General features: G+C 44.0%; 1 protein-coding gene across 3 annotated transcripts in view; it reads right to left on the reverse strand.

Moving 5' to 3' along the window:
- Positions 1-271: 271 nt before the first annotated feature.
- Positions 272-21054, reverse strand: part of cdin1 (CDAN1 interacting nuclease 1) — a 56104-nt gene continuing 35321 nt past the window's right edge. For 2 of the 3 annotated variants that reach the window (XM_062397832.1, XM_062397833.1), the window contains one exon: positions 274-1576. In XM_062397832.1, the coding sequence (XP_062253816.1) occupies positions 1420-1576 (157 nt within the window). In that variant the 3' untranslated portion in view covers positions 274-1419. Of the gene's footprint in view, positions 1577-21054 lie in introns of all 3 variants that reach the window. The other variant, XM_062397834.1, reaches the window with a different exon arrangement.

The raw sequence follows: 21054 nt of genomic DNA on the forward strand, positions 1-21054 counted from the left end.
GACGGAGACCCCCTATAGGCAGTGCATATCTGCCTCTAAAAGCATCACTCAACTTTATGTTCACTTCTGGTTCCCCTAGCCCAGCTGTGTTTCTTCCATTAGTATCTGCTCATAAAAGGTACTGGGATTGTAAAGATGTGCAACACACCACTGCTGGATGCTCACTCACCTTAAAATGGAACTCAGGCGTTTCTATGTACCTGTGGATACTAACAGAGACGCACAGTTTGTGATGTTAACCTACATAATGAGAATAGATTCAATTTTTTAACTATCAAAACTTATTTATTAATCATTTACATACAAAACGTCATCCTACATGTTTTTTTGCATACATCATTACAGTGTAAAATGTGATATATAAAAAAACATGGTTTAATACTTTTCAATTTGGGAGGGGGGGAGTGTACTATTAGCATTTTGGCTCAACAGATGATTTAATCTATTTAACTAATAAAGTTAGTTAAAGTTAAAATTAACTAAGCTAATAAAGTAAAAAAGTATTTTTTTGTTGGTTAATGACAATGATTAGAAAAATAGTGAGAGTTTTTCCTCATTTTAACACAATGCAAAAACAACCAAAGGAGAAAAGCAGCCACATGAGTTTCTGTGTGAAAACCAATACAACAATTAAAGATTCACATTAAATGAATCTATAGAAATGTAAAAGTTGAGAAAGTGAAAGTTGAATCCACCCGAAATACACCGCTACAGTGTTTTGATATTGGTGTGATGGATTTAAGCCGTGATGTGAGCCCTCGGTAGATTCTCTAATGTGAAGTGAAACGGGTCACAGTGAGGTCAGCTTTAATCAGAAATGATCCTGCCCCCCCCCCCCGGAGAGGGAGTGAGAGGGCACCGAGTGACGCAGGTGAGAGACAGGCGTCCGCGCTGACCGCACCTCGCTTATCTGCGCAAATGTAACGGAGGAGGAAAGAGTGACAAAGGCCAGGGCTTTGGGTGTGATAAGGAAGGGCCCGGTGTCCTGCTCTGGCCCCGGCTCTCACCCTGGCTGTCCATCGCACGGGGCCATCCAGGGGCCGGGAGCCGACCGCACACCAGGAAAGCAGCCAAGAGTGTGTTTCGCACACAGGTATGAATCTGACCCGGTGCTGTCAGATACACAGAGTGCTGGTGTGTATTTACATGTGGTGGCTTTGGGGCATTGAACGAGAGGAAGAAAGGGAGAGACAGACGGAGACAGAGGGTCAGGCGGAGTTCAGGGCAGTAGTTTCACACTGCAGGAAAAACCAAATTGCTTCTGGATCTCGGTATCCACCCCTGTACAGTTCAGTGTTCCAGCCCTCCACGCCTCCTTGTCTTCCTCTTTCTTTTCCTTCCATTCATCCTCCCATCTTGACTTGTTTGGGTGTTGTTTTTTATGTTGCTCCACTTCTCATCTTTTCTCACCCTTTGTCCTTATTCTGGCTCTTGCGGCGGCTGGTCCTGCTGGGCGGTCGGGCACAGGGTGGCGATGTCTGTAGGGAAGCAGTCTTTAAGCAGGATCCCTCGGTCCCTCTGGCAGTCCAGCTCTCCGATGAAGCCGTACCAGTAAATCACGAGGCCCGGACCAAACCTGCGGTGCAAAACAAAAGGAAACAAACGCCGGGTTCTTGTTAGTGCATCATCGCTGTCGTCTCGGAGAGTTTCCGAAGAAGCTATCAATGAGCTGCTGTCAAATTCAGATCCACAAAATGCTTCCAGCTGTTGACTTTGGAAGCGGACATACAAGACATACAAGACAAAGAAGAAATACAGGAATAAGTCAGAAAGATGGGACAGCAGTGAGATTCATCTACGAGAGATAAGGTCGCTGAGGTATTTTACTTTGATCACCGTCCAGGAAACATGTGCTGAATCAAAAAAAGCCGCCAGGGAGATTAGGATCTCTCTGACAGGGTGATACACACTCGATCACATTACAATGGCAGTGAAATAACAATAATCCAAAATAACAAAGCTCTACACCAAGGCCTCCGGACGCCGTCGTTCGAAAGCCTCTGGCACACAGCAGAGCACACAGAGTTCAAGACACAACTCGGAGACTTAAACACAACGCATCTGGAGGTTAATGCTAGCCGCTCCAACTGCGTCCAGCTGTTTCATTCACGTTCACTTTGAAAGATTAAGCAACTTTGCCTTGGCTGGAAAGTTTCGCAGTTCCTAGGAGCAATAAATAATGAATTTCCAAACAACGGAGGAGTCAAGTTCAGGCTATTTGAAAGTAAGGTGTGATTTTTTCTGGTCTTTCTGTCTCATCATCCTGCTCCACGGACACTTCAGCTCCCGTGGACCTGAAGATCATCTGATAAAGGTGCAGGAATAATCAGAAAATTCTTCTCTGGGAATGTGCAGCGTTATTTCACCACTTCACCTCACAATGGCAATAAATCATCTTTCAAGCTATTTATTATGCCCCAAAGAGCCACTGGTGGCCCCTCTCTGCCTCATATAGATCATACCTATTCTTTGAACATTAGCTGCCATGCATAAAGACATGTCACAGTTGAACTCTGAGTGGAGAGCTCCTCCGTTACCATGTGCAGGACCAGATTCGGGGGGCTGACAGTGCTTCAGTCCCAGACACTCTATCCTTAGACAGTTAACAATGTTGTGGGGCCTCCGGAGACTCAGACAGGAAGCCAGCTAAAGGGCCACGGAGAGCAGCAGAAGTTCAGCTCCAAGGTAAAGTGCATAAAACCTTGAAGCGGTGATCAATCATTTCATATTAAATTACCGACTCCAACACCCTTTGTTGTTATATTTTAATTACAGCTACAGGTATCTTTAGTCATTTGTGTGGTCATAATTCATGGTATTATAATAAATACCTAGAAGGTTAACCTTACAACTTCGACAAGGTATTTTAAGAGCATAAATTATGAACCCAGAGAGCAAAAATCAGCTGTTGTGACATTGCCAGCTATATGTACACATGTACTGTTCTGCGTCGGCCGGGGGCCTCGAGGCAGTGCATGTTTTACATACAGTTCTTGTATGGAGACAGACACATGCATGAAAAAATATGTGACTGTACACGCACACCACCCCCGCCCCGCCCAACCCCCTTGCAGCGGTACATGCTCCTGCACCCCATCCCCGCATTCTGGGTTTTACAGTGTGTGATTTACGGCCCTGTATCTATGAGCAAACAGGCCAAAGCTAACAGCCCTGGAGAAAGCTCACAGATGCATGCTGCAAGTTCACCGCAATGTCACACACATAGCTCAGCGTCTCAGCGCCGCACAAAGCCCGAGCACCCGACAACTCTCATCGTTTTCCACGGCCCACTGCCGCCCAACTCTTAAAATGGTAATGTTATGGAAACAAAACCTAAACATTTACATTAGATGACTTTAGAAAAAGGGGTTATGCTCTTCTTTTATATTCAGCTGGCGGGCTGGATGTATTTCCTGTGCTCTGGATGGAAAGGTGAGGTGGGAAAAAAGGGGAGAAAAAAAAGAAAAGAAGAGAGACCCGTTTGCTCAGAGTGGAGAGGGGCAACCTACTCGAAAGGTCAAAACTGTACATCAACAGATAAGGTGCTGGTGCACGATACATCATGTCGGGGGAGGCCGAGCACAAATTGAAACAAGCAAAATTATAAACACAAGGGAGCCATGTCACCAAGGCCTTTCCATACACTAAGGAAAATAAATGGACTTTGAATCCTACTCAGAATTAATACAAGTCAATGCAGCGCGGACCTTGAGGTAGAAACTTGACACTGGGAATAGAAACACTAACAAAGACGGGGAGGGGGGGGGGGGGTGGGGGGCAGTTAGGAGGCCAAGACTGAGCCTGATGGATAAAGGATACGATTCTTAAGAAAAAGTTCGAAGCAGCATCCAGATACTGTAAAAAAAAAAACAATTATAATAAAAGGATATACAGTGTGGTACCTTATATGCTACTGGTCCCTCTGAAGTTTGTTTTTCTGTAACACTCGAGGAAGTGGACACCAGTTCAGTTTGAATTTGTGGGCAAATTATAGTTTATTACGGGGGACGGCTCATCTTAACCTGGCGTGTGCTTATTAAACACACACACACACACCACCTCGGAGTCAGAGTCAGCCATCTTCCAATAAACACCTAACTATGTAACGAGTTGGGGAAATTGTTTGTAAAACGTCGCTAATTTTAACACGGGGGCCACTTGACAAGCCCGGGCGGGGAGAGCGGCTGCCAGCCGTGCTTTCGCTGGTGTTAATGAGCGGGTGGTGGTCGCATTTATAGCAGGTGCCAAACGGCTTACTACCGCAGCCTAATGAGAGCAAGGCACTCAGGAACCGAGAGCCCTGCATGGGGAAGAGGGAGTGTTGTTAGTGTCTGCCTGCAAACACACAGAGGTAGGGGCAGAAGGAAAGCCCTGCATCTTCAATGCACAGCTCCTACACACTCTCTGAAGTGTTAAAATACAAACTTTTAACCTGCAAGGAATGCGAAACTCGCAAATTTATTCCTACCCTTCTCATTTTCTGTGAAGTCTAAGGTTGCTGGAGGTCAGACGGCACAACCCCCCCCCACCCCTGAAAAAAAATCTCAAGAGTTGAACATTTCCATCGAACGCACACATCAAGGTTAATTTGTTCTGCCACGTTTGGTGAGAAAAGACTTTGCTAAAACCGGGGGCCGAGCACTTCTGCCAAAACACATTACACGACATGATGAATTATCAATAAAAATCAAGATGAATTTACGCTCGACTTTAAAACCCCCTCATTTCATTTTACATGCCACACAGACCCTTTTCAAACAAACGCCCGAGCAAGGATTTAGACAGCGTAAGCCTCTACCTGAGGGTGAACTCTGTGTCTCTGAGGTTTCCCCACAAAGACCTCTTTGTTTTCAGCATCCATACATCAGGTCGCAAGGTAGGGCCACTAAAGCGCTGCCAAACATTAGCTTTAGTCAGTCATTCCTCTGCTTCCAGGTAGGGAACCGGCTGAACTTCTTTTGAGACAGAAAGCACAGAGTGATCGGGGGGTGGGGGGGTTACGGAGGAATAAAAGTCTCTGTGTGGGAGACCGGGCAACTGTGTACACAGCAAGAGAGAGGAAATGTGTGTATAAGTGACAAATGGCCTGTTCTCTCTGGGTCAGCCTCTGCTTATAGGCAGCTGCCTAAAGGAGTTTGTTTACAGGGTCAGATAATGGTGGTGTAATGTGTTTGTATGTGTGGCCTTTTAGATGAGGGAGGGTGACCCAGGGCCTGCACACCAGGTAATACGGCTCTGTAGCTGATCAATGAACCTACAGCTTGTGTATTTTAATGGCCTTGCAGTAGCTGTGTGTAACAAATCTGAAGATTGATCCTAATTTGCTCACAAATATTATATTTAAAAGGCTGACTCTGCCTGGAGGTATGTCCTCAAACAGGGAGGTTAATAATCCCTCTGTACATCCCATTGTCTGTAAGTAAGAGGAGATGAATGGAGGAGTTCACCTCCCACAGACAAGTTATTTACATGAGTCCATCTAAGAATAGAACACCTTCTTTGCTCCCCTCCTCCTCCCCATTTGTCTTTACGGGCTAAGAAAAGTTCAACGCTTCTCAGGTATGTAGAACACAACAGGAGGTGGGTGTCGCAAAGAGCTGTGCGTCGCCCCAAACCTACACCAGCATTGTAATTAAGGCGGAAGCGATAGAGCAATAAAGAATAAAACATCTTCAGCCAGGTGTAATTCTCACGGACGTTTTTATGCTTTCTATCGATGGGGTATGGAAATGGAACGTGGCGCGGATGTGGTTCCTCTTTGTCACTGTTGGAGGTAGAGAGTGTTTTATGTGCAGGGGTGTGGAGGTGTAACGTGTGAGCTTGAAGGCCGTGGGAGGTCACGTCCAGTCAGTCTGTTGTGAGTTGCACGTTAGCTAAGAGCTAATTTACGCGGCACCGAAGCAGGTTAGCAACACCAGGAGAGGCTTCCAGTGCTTTATCCACAGCAACCTGCTCGGAACGGGACCTCAAGTCTCTGAGCCAACAAACAACTTTTAACTTGAACCTCTTTTAGATAATTTATGATAAAATAGTGGAAGTTCTACTGACTTAGTGATTAATGATGACATCTAAATTCAACAATATGGATTTCTTAACAAATCTTTCTCAAGTTTTATGTACGAACCACGAGTAGCACTATTAAATCAGTTGTACTTTGTACAATACAATAACAACAAAGATGTTATATTTTATTCTATTCAACAATTATACTTTTATTCAAATGCCAAATCAATTTTGATTCCCATCAAATATAATTATATAATATAAATTAATAATGTAAAATATAAATTCTCCATTTTACTTTACATTACAATTTATATTACAACACTTATACTATAAGCCTAGAGAAAACAAATAAATAACCTGCATTCATTTATATTTAAAACTTATATCTAGCCTGAAATAAAGTACTATATATATATATAAAGTTTTTTTATAAGTCAACATACAACATTTAATTAACATACAAAACTGTGATGGCATTTAATTAGAAGCATTTACCAGTTTAACAAAGCTTTGCATTAATGTTGTTAAATTTTTCCTGAACATCAAAATGTAAAAACATGTTATTTATTTCCATTATGTGATTGTTGTCCGGACCCTGTTCACCACCACCACTGTACTTTGTGAATCTGTAGTGTTTATCTCCAACTAACGAATTATCACTTTCTCGGAACTATCTCCTCAGCCACCCTCTCACGTCAGCTAAACTCTTATCACATGACACACACCACACACACCACCCACACACACAATCTGACACTCTACATCAATCAGCTGATTGATTACTTGGCTAATGCCTGATTATGTGAATGAACCAATCAGCCTCAATCCTAACTTATTTTGATGAAACAATTGTGAGGCATAGAAAGCACAGCTTCCCAGCACCATTTGGTCCTGGTTAGGATCTGTTTGTACAATATCATGCTTCCCAAACATCCTCCAGCCAAAGGGAGGGGTCTTAATCAGTGTTTGGAACTCGTTAAGTCCCTTAACTGAGCATGTCGCCTGCCACATTAGCAACACATATCTGAGGAACAAGTGTGTGTTGTGTGTGTAACGTGCGCTGGTCCCTTTTAGATCTACGGCGTCACGGTCCAATGCACTTTGACACACACTGGTCTGCTTTGGATGTGGAGCGAAACCAAACAAGGTGTGGTTTGGCTTTGTCTGTTTAGTGTTCAGAAGTGGGTCCAAGCAGCTCTGAGGACACTGCATCTAACAAAACAACCAACGACAGCTCTGTGACGACACCAGGACGACCCATGTTAAAGTTAGATCAGGGTTCTGGAACAACTCGTACTTGGAGACAAAGACTTCCTGTGCAGCAGCCCTGTTTCCCAGTTTCAATCACTTTTAAATGCGGACCTCATAATAGGGATGTGAGAATAAAAAATGTTCCGTCTCTGTATTATTCTGTGGCAGTCTAAGGGTTAACATTCAAACGGTCAGAGCTCACCTGATCTCTTCTCAGATATCGACTCACCATCCTCTATAATGACCCTCTATATCATGAAAATGGCTTTATCTCTCCAGTTATGATATACTGAGTGGGTATTCATTAACGCTTGATGCTGATATTATTAAATTCTATTATGGCAGTGAATGGTGTCTCCTCTGCAAGTACTGTACTGAAGTCATGAGTAGGCAAGAATCACGTCTTTGAGTCTGGACGACTATAAATATATTTTAAATGCACATACAAGTTCGAGAACTAAGATTAGCTTCATTAAATATAATATAGGGAGCAGGAATAACAGAAGAAAATGTCTCTGAGGCTTCTATTGTTTTGAGATGAGGCTTATTAGTCTCCAAAGCCAAACACTGGCCACAGTGCTAATTTGGAGATCTGTCTGGAGAGTCCCTCTTGCCTTTGATGAGTCCCCATGTTTGTAAGTTCTGCTTGGAGACAGGAAGCTCCCTGTGGTGGCAGGCGAGCGGGCCGGGGGCTGGGAGGCTGTGCAGACAGAGAGGACTCCAGCGTCAGGGGGATACATGCTCCTTTAACCTGTTATTGTGAACTCCCAGCAGCCCAAGCCGATAATTGCCACCTGTCTCTGGGGAAACACAGTCAAAAGCAGGCAGAAGGACGGCCATTTTGTGTCTGCCGCGCCTCTTTGGCCCGGACGGCCCTGGTCCTAATCCTGCCCTCCTGGCTAATGTGTTTTCAATTTAGGATGATCCCCTTCTACAGGCACAGCACTAATCAACAACAGTTTGTACTGTAACCCTATCTGCCCTCGCAAGGGCAGCGTCAGCCTGACTGGGCGCCTGCGAACCTGATGTGTCCAGCGGAGCAACAGTGTTGTGTGTATATGTGTGGATGATATCATGTTTATAAGCGAGGTCACAGGATGTGTGTCTGATACATGACTGTTTGTTTCCACCTATGCAGTTGAAATATAAACACCCATCCAGATGCAACACAACAGCACCTACGAACTCTCACTCAAACGAGTTGGACTTGATGCTACATGGACTTGTCTTTATACTTGTCCTGCTACATCCTAGCACTGCATTTGACATCATCTATAATAAGATTTTATACCGTGCTGTGGGTTATTGGGATTAAAGGAAACACACTAAGCTGGTTCAAGTCATACTTTTCCGATAGATTCCAGTTTGTTCATGTTAGCAATGACTCTTCCATGCACACAAAGTTTAGACATGAAGTTCCACGTGGTCCTGTTCTAGGATTGGTATTTTCCACCCTATATACACCACCTTTAGGCAATAGAATTAGGATGTACCACATAAATTATCATTACTATGCAGATGACACCCAGCTGTATTTGTCTGTGAAGTCAGATGAAACTGATCATGTGGTCAAACTTCAAGACATTTTTTTTTACTCATGAATTCAGATAAAACTTAAGTTATTGTACTTGGCCCTAAATACCATTATCTGGCCTCCAGCTCTACTGTGAGGAACCTTGAAGTGATTTTCGACCAGGACATGTTCTTTGACTCACACATAAAAGAAGTCTCTAAAAAGTCTTCTTTCACCTGTGCAATATGAAGGAGATTGGAAACACCCGTGTCTCAAAGGAAAACTGAAATGTTGATTCAAAAAGCTGCAACATGAATAATGACAGGAAATAGAATGAAAGTCACTACACAAACTAATACAAAATGTACTTATTAATGCAAATTAAAAAAAAAAGCTCAGGGCTCTATTTTAAACACCAATGTGGAGGGACTTATTATTACTCATGATTATAGGCAGAAATATTACCGTTTTCAACAAAACCACGGCTGAAAGTTATAATGATTGTGTTTCTTCTTAAGTTAATATATAAGGGCACTTTACTATTTATGTCACATGCAAATGTTGCAAAGGACCTTGTTCTTACATTCTCAAAAAGCCACACAGTCCCTTCTCAGATATCAATCAAACATCTTAAACTCTGCCGCCACTTCAGTCGATGCTGAAGTAAAAGTTAGGCATGGAAAGGCAGGTGTGAATGTTTGTTGTGTAAAGGCCTTGTAGCCTCTGGAGTCCGTGAGCAGAACCCTGCCACAAAATTAGAATGTGGCCTCTAATGTCTCCCTGGGAGAAAAAGAGGCCTGGCTTTCGTCCAAGTCAGCACCTTTGGAAGTGCAGTCGTGTTACCACCACTAAATCAACATGTCAGCACCCAGGCCAGTGAACTTCTTCACCCAGACTCAACCGCTTACAGCTACCTCACACACCTAATGAATTGGCGTGAATGCCCATCTGTCCGCCAAAATGAAAAGGGGAAACTAGATATGAAGAGGAAAAGAAAAAATAAGATTTCCCCTTGTTCTGGCTGTTGCATGGAATATTTTTTGTAAATATTACCATTAGCACCCACTGAAAAAACAGTGTAAGTGCTCTTACGTGAACAAAGAGCTGCTGTGACAATCTAGCAAATGTCAGGGTAAGGTGTCCTCCCCGTCAGCCTTGGCCCCTGGGTCCAAAATGGAACTGTCCCAGTTTGGGGGCGAATTTGGAGACGGACACAGGCGAAGGACCACAGAAAGCTGTGTGCTTACTCTGCAGTCTGTTTACATTCCTGAGGGTAATTTTAGCCCCTGGGGGGGGAGCAGAGCAGGGAGGCCGACATGTCGTTGGGGCTTGTCAGTGGTCGACGGGCCAGCCGGCGCAGTGGCGGCACCTGGACATGTGGGTGGTACAAACACACAAACACACAGAGCAGACAAACCCCTGGAACTGTTCTATGTGTTTGCCACTCAATTATTCATCAGCTTTAGTATTACGAAATGTTTTTTAAAGAACCAGTTGGCATCTTCCACCTAATATCAATGGGTACTCTGTGAGTGGCCTGGACCACTGAACAGAGACAGAAGCTGTCGAAGACGCCTCGTGGAAAACCACAGGAGTGAGGGTGTAGCAGTGCTAACTGAGCCCACCACAGAGCACTATTAGCTTTGGACAACACAGGATATCCCCAGTGTTTTCACTGATGATCTGTGGTGCAAATCTAATTTCATTGTAGTTTTAAAAAATTTGCTATGCAAACAAAACAATAATCCTAGCTCAAGAATCTGCTGAGGGCTTCTGTGTGTGCGTGTGGGGATTTGTCTTTTTATTACTCCCAGCCCAGAGTGTCCCTTCAAAGGGCAAGAAAGCAAGATGTCCATGTGTGTTTGCGGTGTGAGTGCATGTGTAAGAGAGAAGGAGGGAGAGAGACATAGAGAGAGAATGAGAGAGAGAGAGGGAAGGAGGGAGAAAGAGAGACCCAGAGCTTATCGAAACTAATTAGGCGAGGGATCAGGATGGAAGTTAAATACTGGGCTACATGTAATGAAAGAAGCAGAGTGGGGGACATCTAGGGGTCAGACCCACACCAAACAGTGGTCCTCGGGCAATCTGGTATTGATTTTCACTCGTTTGGGGAAGAAGGTGCACGGGTGGGAGGGAGCCACGGACAGAGAAAGAGAGAGAGGGAGAGAGGCAGCAGGGCAGAGTCTAAGGGTCTCATGAGTTGTCAACTTGACAGTTTAACCCCCTTTTGGAGGAGAACAAACAAACAGAGGGATCTCCTGGGCTGACAGCGTTGATCTGTCATAGCGATGACACTGCAAAGCCCCACACAAGGCCCACACAGGAGAGGAGAGGGAGGGTGGATAGATACAGATATGCAGAGGCACATTCCACAACCCTAAGAAGATGGGACTGTGATCTGATGAAGATCTGGCAACCCTGATCTACAAATATCTGAAGCTTGATTATTTGGAAATGGAAAAAAAAAGTCAAGATTTCCATTGATTTCCTTAAATTTAAGAACAAGTCAAGACAACATATGTTCTATGATATTCCTTATTAATGGTTTTACTGTAAATAGTAGTAATTTACACACAGGCAAAAGAGTAAAGGTGAATCAATCGCATCAGTTACATTTTAAAGTTTGTGCTTCTCTAATAAGACTGTACGGGTCACAGTCAAAAACCCACACAGACACACAGATGTCAGCGCTCCTCCCTTGTCACTCAAACTTTGAGGGCCATCACCCCGAGCACCTTCCCTCTCATGTCCTTAAACACTTGAAGACCCCTTTTCACTTTTCCCCTCAGACCGCCTCATCGCTTTGTCACATTGCCAAAGGGGACTCCATTAGCCTGGCCATGCACAGTTCCCCCAATTCACCCGAACACACACACACACACAAACACAGAAACAGAGCGGCAGAGAGAGGGAGAGGGAGGTTGATGCGCACAGCTCAGGCTGTCCACATCAAATTAGAGTGGCCCCTATAGTCCCTATTACAGCCTGGGAATGCTCCATCATGATGGATGCTACGGGGTCCCTCACTTGTCAGCAGTTGTCAGACAGAACGGGAGTCTGGATACACACAGCTGACAGGTAATCTTAATGTCTTCAATTAGCCCAATTAGGCCTGTCATAAACAATTCGAAAAGTGCTCGACCAACACAAACAGATAAACGCACGCACAAGCGCACACAGGCACACACACAGGCACACACTTACAAAACAAGGTCTGCGGGGTATTAATGAGAAGGGTAATGGATATATCAGTGGACGGTTGACTTGTCTTTTGTTTCAAGGAGGGGGTGTGTCCCCGGCCCTTGCTCTCAGCTGTGCACTGCTGGCTGCTACCTGGTCAGTTCAAATTGTACTATCTCCTTTCATTAGCGCATCGCCGGCTGAGAATCTGAAAGGCCGTGACAAAATTCATTTGAGACGAGCCGGAGCAGATTGCCTGAAGCAGGTGCTATAAGGGAGATAAAACAAAAGCAGCACGTGTGTGAAGCTCCCTGTGTGTGTGTCTTACCTTTGTGTGTACGTGTGCGTGTGAGCGTGTGAAGGGTTTGTCACGGTCTTCACATTCTGTTCTTTTCCTTGCTGTGGTAAATGGGTAATGACACAAAAGTACTTCTGGAAAAAAACAGAAAAGAAACAGGGACCAGAGAGGAATCGGCCCAGTGCACACTTGGAGTGTTTACAAAGCTGTGGCGAAATCTAAATATTGTTTCTAGCGTGACTAAATAGGCCAACACCTTTCAGTGCTGAGGATGTGCGATAGCTAACATTGTTTGATTTGGGCTCTCCTTTACAATATCTTATCGCGGAGCAACGGTGACACCCACACTATATCATCAGCGTTTGTCCTCTAACCGTTTCTTTAAATGCATCTATTTGCATTCACTATCAATTTCTTTCTCTCCCGGGACGCGGGACACGTTTCAGGAACTGTGAGGCACAAGCTAATGTTTAAAGCAGAGATTCCACAGTTTGCAAACACAAGAGCCGCGCAAAGTTAGCATCAATATTTGAACAAGAATTTGACATCAACACTGCCTTGATCTTATGTACAGAGTCCCTGAAATGCCCCACATCAAGCAGCACGCTAACACGTCGAGTGCGGCACTTACACGCTAGTGTGAAGGCATACAGGCCAATGTTGTACAAAGAGAGAAGAACAAAATACAATCAACACAGAGGAATTAATTCACAACCAAGGCTATATACTGAATGGTGAAATCCCAAGGCACCTTTTTTCTTTTTTTTATCATTCAAGGAGTCAAACTGGGACGAGAAGACAAACCAACTGATATCAGAAAAATCTGTGATGGACCTCTAACTCTACGTCTGATCTTTACCTCAAATGACGGCTGGAATGCCATCTGAGGGGGAGAAAAAGAAGGAAGGAAAGAGAGAGAAAAGCCGTCACCGGGAAGTTGTAATAGGAAATTGCTCTTGGCAACTATTTGTTCAAGCACCAGATTTTTTTTCGTTTTTATGCCAACCCAGCGAGACCCCATTGGAAAACAGGGCAGGTCCCCCTAATGAGTAATCTATTTCAAAGCAGTCGTGTCTGGGCATGACAGTTTACTGAGAGGCTTGAAGAACTGGTAATTACCAGTGTTACGGGGCAATTAATGCATATTACACTGCGGCACTCATGGTGGTGACTGTCAGCTCCCCAATAAAAATGAGCACTCTTCAGCTAAAGGGTGACATTAATTGGGCCCTTAATGACTATGCAGAGGAACCAAGCCAAATAGGAACAAAACAGGGGACTCACTCTGACTCCAGCAGAGGGCTGAAAATTGGACTAAAAATGAGATTAATTGCTGTTTAGAAAAAAAAAGAAGGGAAAAAATGTGGCGAGGGGAAGGCGAAGAAAGAGGTTGGAATTATAGGGTGCAGAGAGCAAGGGGCTCCTCTTACAAATGACAAATCAATTAATTATTTCATACTGTATTTTCTTTACATTAAAGGCACTTGGAATACGATTTTTTAAACACTAATAGAAGCTAACAAATAATTTCTATGCAAAGACAAAGTGGAGTAATGTGGAGATTCCCTGTTCTTTGTTTTCGTGGTTGCTCCAGGCACGTGTTCATGTTAGCGAGTGCGAGTCCCTGCATATGTTTATAAAGTGAGATAGCGCTGGGATATATTTGGCAGTGAGGTAAAAATGAAATCCAAATGGACACGCTCATTTTTGCCACTTCAGTTCGTTGTGGTGTCAAAATACTCTAAACACAACAAGTGACCCAACATGGTGCTGTTTATCCAGACACACCGGAGCTACACCTTTTTTTCCCCCCACAGTCCGGGACACACAGCACAGCTATTCTGCCGATGCTAGCCATGCTAACTAGCTGCTAAATGAATGCTGCACTCTGGGTTTCAAAACCTATACAATAGGTTTTGAAACCCAGAGTGCAGCATACTGACAGGAGCAAAGTCCACGACGGGTAGGATACATTTGTGTAGTTTACACTGCAGCTAACTAGACCATTTTTGTTTTGTTTTTGGTTAGACGATGAAGCTTTTGTTAATGTCCGAGGTTGATGCTGTTAGTGCGACATCTAGTGGTGGTGAATATCACACATGTAACCTTTATTGAGTGCAAACAGGCTTCAGGCCCATTTTGAAGGCTTTGTCTTGATATCTTGTCCATTGCATAAACAGCTACACATATATGTTTCACCCACACAGAGTCATGGTGCATAAGCTCAATATACTACATTAATCATTTACATTTATGTGAAAAGGAAAATACGGATAGAAGAAGTATATATAGTGTCGATGTTTTCCATAATATGCAAGCAAGACATCATCTTCAGAAGCAAGTGGTGAGAGTTTCTGAGTTACACACTTTCCAATGAAGCTTAAGGCCTTAAGTTAAACAGTCAATAAAACATTAAGCAGGGCTTTAATTAAAGTAAATCTGCCAAATTGCAGCCCTTCCACCCACAGAAATGTTTGTGTAGATGGAGATCAAGGATGTGGTGAAGCTATGAAGTAATTCTGATTAATGTTGCTAAAGCTAGGCACGTACTGAACGCCACCTGAATATGCAATCCCCCAATCATAAAAATATCAGCATGCAAAACATGCCGTCATTTGCATACATTTTTGATTTTGGATTTCCTTGCTATTTAAATATGCAGTTAGAAATAGTGCAGCACTGCCTCTTGCGCTGTCACGCTGCACACTCACACTGTCATTGGTCCTGATAGAACTCTTCCGCTTCAAAGGGAGCTTTGCAATGGAGAAGAGAATGAGCAAATATTTGAATTGCAAAAACACATCATCTACCGAGGGGAGAAAAATTCAAGATAACTTTTTTTTTAGAGTTAAAGACACCCCCCCAACCCCCAGCGAGCTAACCCTCTGCACACAGCACGTAAAAAGTCAACATATTCATAGTGTAATTTACCGTGTCCAAATTCGTGTAATGGGATATGACACGTTTTAGTGGGGATTGAGGGAAAAAACTATAATTTGAGGTGAGAACCATAATATGTTTAAGCTGCCCCTGTTTTTAACTGAGATGCAGCACACAAATCCAGGTTCTCAGACAACCTGACATGGGTTTGATTACAGACTGAAGTGTAATTAACTACTTAGGTTATCCTCTAGGCTGAGAGAGCAGCACTAGCACCCCTACAAGCAATATTTAGATTCTGCAGAAGAAACTATTCCCCCCCCCCCCCCCCCCCCCACGATGTCAGCAGCCATTTTATAGCCATTTACAGGCAACCACTTGAGAAGATTCTCTGATGTTTCTTTTTGCAGAACTTAGCATAAAAAGTGCAATAAATAATCTTCACGAAAAATCAGTAATATGACTCATAGCATATCTGAAAGTATAAGCTCCTCAATTCGATGCCAGGATAAATAGAACATTTAAGCCAAAATGTACAAGTCTAGCCACGAAAGCCATGAACAACATTAACAGCAATAAATACCCATCTTCAGACATCTGAAAAAACACCCTATTCAAAAACAGGGGAAAACACTCGTCTCCTGTGTTTATGATTGTAAATTTATTTACCACAGGTTCGGTGCTACCTTGAATTTAAAACAGGGGGGGGGGGAAATGTGAGCGTCTTAAATACATACTCAGAAAATGTCTGGGACACATGGAGAATTAAGTAAGAGGCTAAATAAACTGTGGAAAGGGAGGTGACTGGCTACTGGTGGAAAGAAACTCAAGGCTACATTTCTTTTAATAAGCGAGTCAAAGCTTTCAGTGTAAGAGAAGTAGTTTATGGACTCCACAGGAGAAGTAGAGGATCAATTTAAGTTTATTGGGTAACCTTGATTTTACAAGTGATATCTAAACATCGGTCTTAAAATGCTTATTCCTTAACACACAGTTAGCACTACCTACAACACCTCAATACACACTGTCCACATCACTCCACCCCACCAGTCCAACCCTCGAGTGGCCTCCACTCCGTGTGAGCCGCCTACTTATGAGTAGACAACTTGGAGACAGGCCTGAGCAGAAATCAAACCTGAATGATGGATAGCTTTACTGCACAATGACCTCTGTCACTGGGTTCTTGCCCTAAATCAATGCTGGCGATAAGGGCCCTGCACCAGCGCTCACCTTGGTATGTTCACCAGCAGACCTTATCTATGGCAGGAGGAAGTATGAGTAATAACCAAAGACAAGCTACGACAAAACCACTAACCCCGCCTTGTCAAACATAATTTACAATGTATATTCCCTTAAGCCCCCCCCCCTCCCCCTGCTGCTGTTAAAATAGTAATTATGAGAACCAGAGAGATTTGGGACTGAGTGTTTGAAAGATTAACCTGTTCTAGTTTGGTTGGAAGGCTTTGCACAGGTTCTTATTTTAACAAGGGAGGCTCGCAGACCCGAGGACTGACATGCCCTGGTCTTGATACGCTTTAGAGCACACACATTCAAAAAAACAAGATGAATAAGACAATTTAATTTCAGCGCTGTCAGGCCTGTGCGGAGAGCCCAAACTTTCGGTGATGCATGCGAGGAGGGGTTGGAGGTTAGAGTTGAGAGGAGGGTTGACAGGAAGTAGAGGCAAAGACTTTATGAAGATTACAGCATTGAGAACTCCGAGACCTCGCGGTAGTTTTTCATTTGACTGTGCACGTGATGAAGTGCGTGTGTGTGACACAGAGAGAGAGACACGGGGAGCACAGCAAGAGAGCGAGCATGCTTCCAGGCAGTTGCATCAAGCTGGGGAGAGAGGCCGAGCATGACATCAAACGCCGCAATTAGCTGACCCCTTTCTCCTGGAGTCACGGTTTGAAAAGCTCTGCCTTTAAAACCGTGATTAAAATACATTTGCTTTCTCATTCAAAATGACATTTGACAAGGTTAGTAATATTTCAACTAACTGCAAAAACATTCTTGTGGCTGTAATCCTTTTTTTCCATCACTTTGCAGGGGCGCAGGTAACCTCGGAGCGAGTTTCCCATGAACCCAGCGCAACGATTTGAAAACAAAACGGCCGGGGGTGAAAAAAAAGAAGGGAAGAGCAGTTCAAAGTTTCACTCAACAGTGTTTTGTTTCACCCGGGCAGTCGAAGCTAAATGTTTTGCAATCATTATTCAGAGAATTTATCCCCTTTCTAATTCAACCACAACAAATATTTAAAACAGAGCCGGTAGACTTGTCTCTGACCACAAGCTCCATCCTATAGCACAGACTCAAGGGGGGAAGGGGGGGGGGGGAGAGAGCTGAGGACTGTCAGCAGCTAGGGTTTCTCACACTGTTAAACCCCCTCATCACCAAATTACGTGAGGTGTAGTCTGTAGTGCAGTGGTCTGTACAACAGAAAAGTAATTGAAAAAGTTAAATATGATTTGATTTAATGGTAAAAGACAGTAAATATACATAAATAGTATTTTTTCAAAGGGTAGATAGTAGTCAGAATCAGAATCAGAATCAGAATTCTTTTTATTGCCTTGTATATTTTCACATACAGGAAATTGCCTTGGTGTGGTTGGTGCACTTTACAAACAACAATATAAAAACAACAATATAGAGCAATATAAACATCAATATAAAAAACAACAATATCGAAAAAATAATATATACAGTAAATGTGTTGTGTTCGGTTTTAAGGTGCAAAGATTGGTGGTAGTGCCAATAATGTAGTGTTATAAATTATGTGCGAGGGTGGGGGGGGGGGGGTCAGCAGAGTCAGTGTGATGGGGGGGGCTTGTTTGTGAGCCCCACTGCCATGGGGAAAAAACTGTTCAGGTGACGCGAGGTTTTAGTCCTGACGGCCCGGAACCTTTTCCCAGATGGAAGTCTCTGGAACAGGTGGTGACCGGGATGGGAAGGATCAGCGATGATCTTGCCTGCTCTCTTTCTGGTCCTGGAGTGGAACAGGTCTAGGAGAGCCGGCAGGTCACAGCCGATGACCTTCTCAGCTGACCGAATGATCCGCTGCAGTCTGCCCTTGTCCTTGGCAGTGGAGGCAGCGAACCAAACGGTGATGGATGAGGTGAGGATGGACTCAATGATGGCTGTGTAGAACTCAACCATCACTTTCCGCGGCATGCTGAATTTCCTCAGTTGCCGCAGGAAGAACATCCTCTGCTGGGCCTTCTTGGTGATGGAGGTGATGTTCTCCGTCCACCTCAGGTCCTGTGCTATGATCGTCCCCAGGAATCTGAATGACTCCACTGTTTTAACTGGGGAGTCGCACATGGTGAGGGGGGCGGTTTGGGCTGGGCTCCTCCTGAAGTCTGCCACCATCTCTACAGTTTTTGAAGCGTTCAGCTCCAGGTGGTTCTGGCTGCACCAGGAAGCCAGGCTGTTAACTTCCTCTCTGTAGGCGGCCTCGTCCCCATTGGAAATTAATCCAATAAGGGTGGTGTCGTCGGCAAACTTCAGGAGTTTGACAGAGGGATGGCTGGAGGTGCAGTTGTTGGTGTAGAGGGAGAAGAGGAGAGGAGAGAGCACACAACCTTGAGGGGCTCCAGTGCTGATGGTCCGGGTGTCAGAGACAAGCTTCCCCAGCCTCACGCGCTGCTTCCTGTCGGTCAGGAAGTTGGTGATCCACCTGCAGGTGGGGTCAGGCACGCTCAGCTGGGTCAGCTTGTCATAACATTGTTTTGGAATCGATTTAGAGTTTAAAAAAAAAAGTTTTCGTAAAAGGGCTGCAAAAAGTCAGCGAACTTAAATAAACAAGATGTAACTGGTGTCTGGGACGGTCTTTGTCAGGGAGCGGTCCTGGCAAAACAAGCTGAAGATAAGCCATGAATAACGTGAGGGGGATCGGAAACGGTCAAGCCAAAAACTCTTGAGTAAAGTTAATAGTTTTCACATCCATTCCAGTTGCAGCGGAGGAGAATGTGAAGTGTCGGGGCCGGACAGGGAGCCAGCCCGGGCTTAGGCTGCAGCTGCGCTCAAATTGAAGTGGCACTTTCTATCAGAGGCCCTTTCGCCAGACAGCTCGGGTCTGCCCTTTCACTCATAACCTCCGTGACACACAGACGCCCATTACAAAAAATTAGAGTGGTCATTTTAAAACACACAGCCGTCATCGGAGAGACGGATTCCGGGTTTCACATGGCGGAAGATTCATGGCGTGAACGTGCCAGCTGATAGAGATATCACTCAAGATGAGGAATACATCCCCGCGACATCTCCCGGGCTGACGTTCAAAAAGGGGGCGGCTCCAAATCCCCCCAAAAGTCTGCGTGGAGTTTTTTTTTAATTTCACTTGTGCAGAAATGTAGGCCTGCTGTTATCTTGCATCAGTCTGAAGGAAACGGATTGGGTATCGTCTGTTTCAACCTCCCGCCCATGATGAAACGTTACATCGACAGCGGACACAGTTGGAATTTGGATCATATCATTACCCTGTTAACTCTCTAAGCCCTTGTCACAAAGGTTTGGTTTATGGTGGACACACAACAGAAAAAAAGAAAACATTAGCATTATTAACATAGGAGAGAGGGGGAAGAATACATTAGGAGTCATATTGAGCACACATTTGTCTTAAAAAGCATTCCCCCCCCCCCGATCATTTATATACCTGACAGAGCTTGTGGAGACAAATCTGTTGAACTGATAGATCTTGTACATTAACTCCCAGAATTGATGAGCAAAAAATCAAAAGGTCAGCACTTGGACACAGGCTCCTCATGTGTCTTTGATTACACACTCCCACCAAGGGATAGGCAGGCAGAGATGTTTAAGCTATCAGGCAATCAGACCGCCGAGAGACGTGAAACTCAAACCAGAGACGGGAGAGGGAGAGGGGCGGCCTGGGAACAGAGATGGGGGGGAAGAGGGTCCTGATGAAGCTCTTTAACAAATGCCAGGCCGGTGCGGAAAAGACTCAGATGTGCTTGTATCTCATTCAGTGTTTCTGGCAACAATGCACTGAAGTGAATTAATACTGAAATATAAAGCAAAGTTCACAAAAACAAATATCTCTTCATCTGGTGTTTTAATTCGGTTCCTTAACGGCACATCAATCACAAGTGACTGCCACGAGGTACAATCAGATAAAGGTCTTACGTACAGAAACAAACAATTCAAACCATATATCAACATTATTTTGGGAGACGGATGAGGTCATGTGGCGAAAGAAAAATGTAAAAATACGGTCTAAGCTAAAATGAATGATGGGCACGAATTAAAAACAGCATAGTTTGGCGTCATCTATTGTTGAACAGATGCAGCCAATAAATGGGATTTTACAGGTTTAAAATATGTATTTTTTAAATTACTGCAGGTTGTCACAAGAAAAAAATAATCTTTCTCCTTACACATAGAAGTGCCACAAACTAGTACTCCACTCATTCGTCTCTATCTTGACCTCCACCAAGGACGTTATTTATCAGATAGTTAGCTGGATTATGCAAGCTGGAGGGATCACCATGAAATTTGGTGGAAGGATGTGGAATGGGTCAGGGCAAAATCATTTTTCCAAAGTTTAATTGATTTCCAAGAGAATAATTAATGGATCTTGATAAAAAAACGGACTGATATTTATGAGTGTGTGCAATTTGGTGCTGATCCAAATAAAAATCTGGATCTATTGAATTTAATTGTGGTTCCACAAGAGGACAGTCGGCGGAGCCATGTGCTATCTGAGGGACACTCTAGTTTTTTTTTATGGAATTACATTTATACTAGCTATTTTGGTCCTTTTCTCCAGTTTACTTGATGGTGGAGACTAGAAAGAAGTCTGAGAGCCACACAAGAAGGTGGAATCAGTGGAAAGGATGAAAATAAGCATGGGTGGTATAAAAAAAACAACAAGGTTATGTGAGGGACAGCAGGTCTATAAAAAGAA

The sequence above is a fragment of the Platichthys flesus genome, chromosome 10 (assembly GCF_949316205.1).
Source record: "Platichthys flesus chromosome 10, fPlaFle2.1, whole genome shotgun sequence".
Lineage (NCBI taxonomy): Eukaryota > Metazoa > Chordata > Actinopteri > Pleuronectiformes > Pleuronectidae > Platichthys > Platichthys flesus.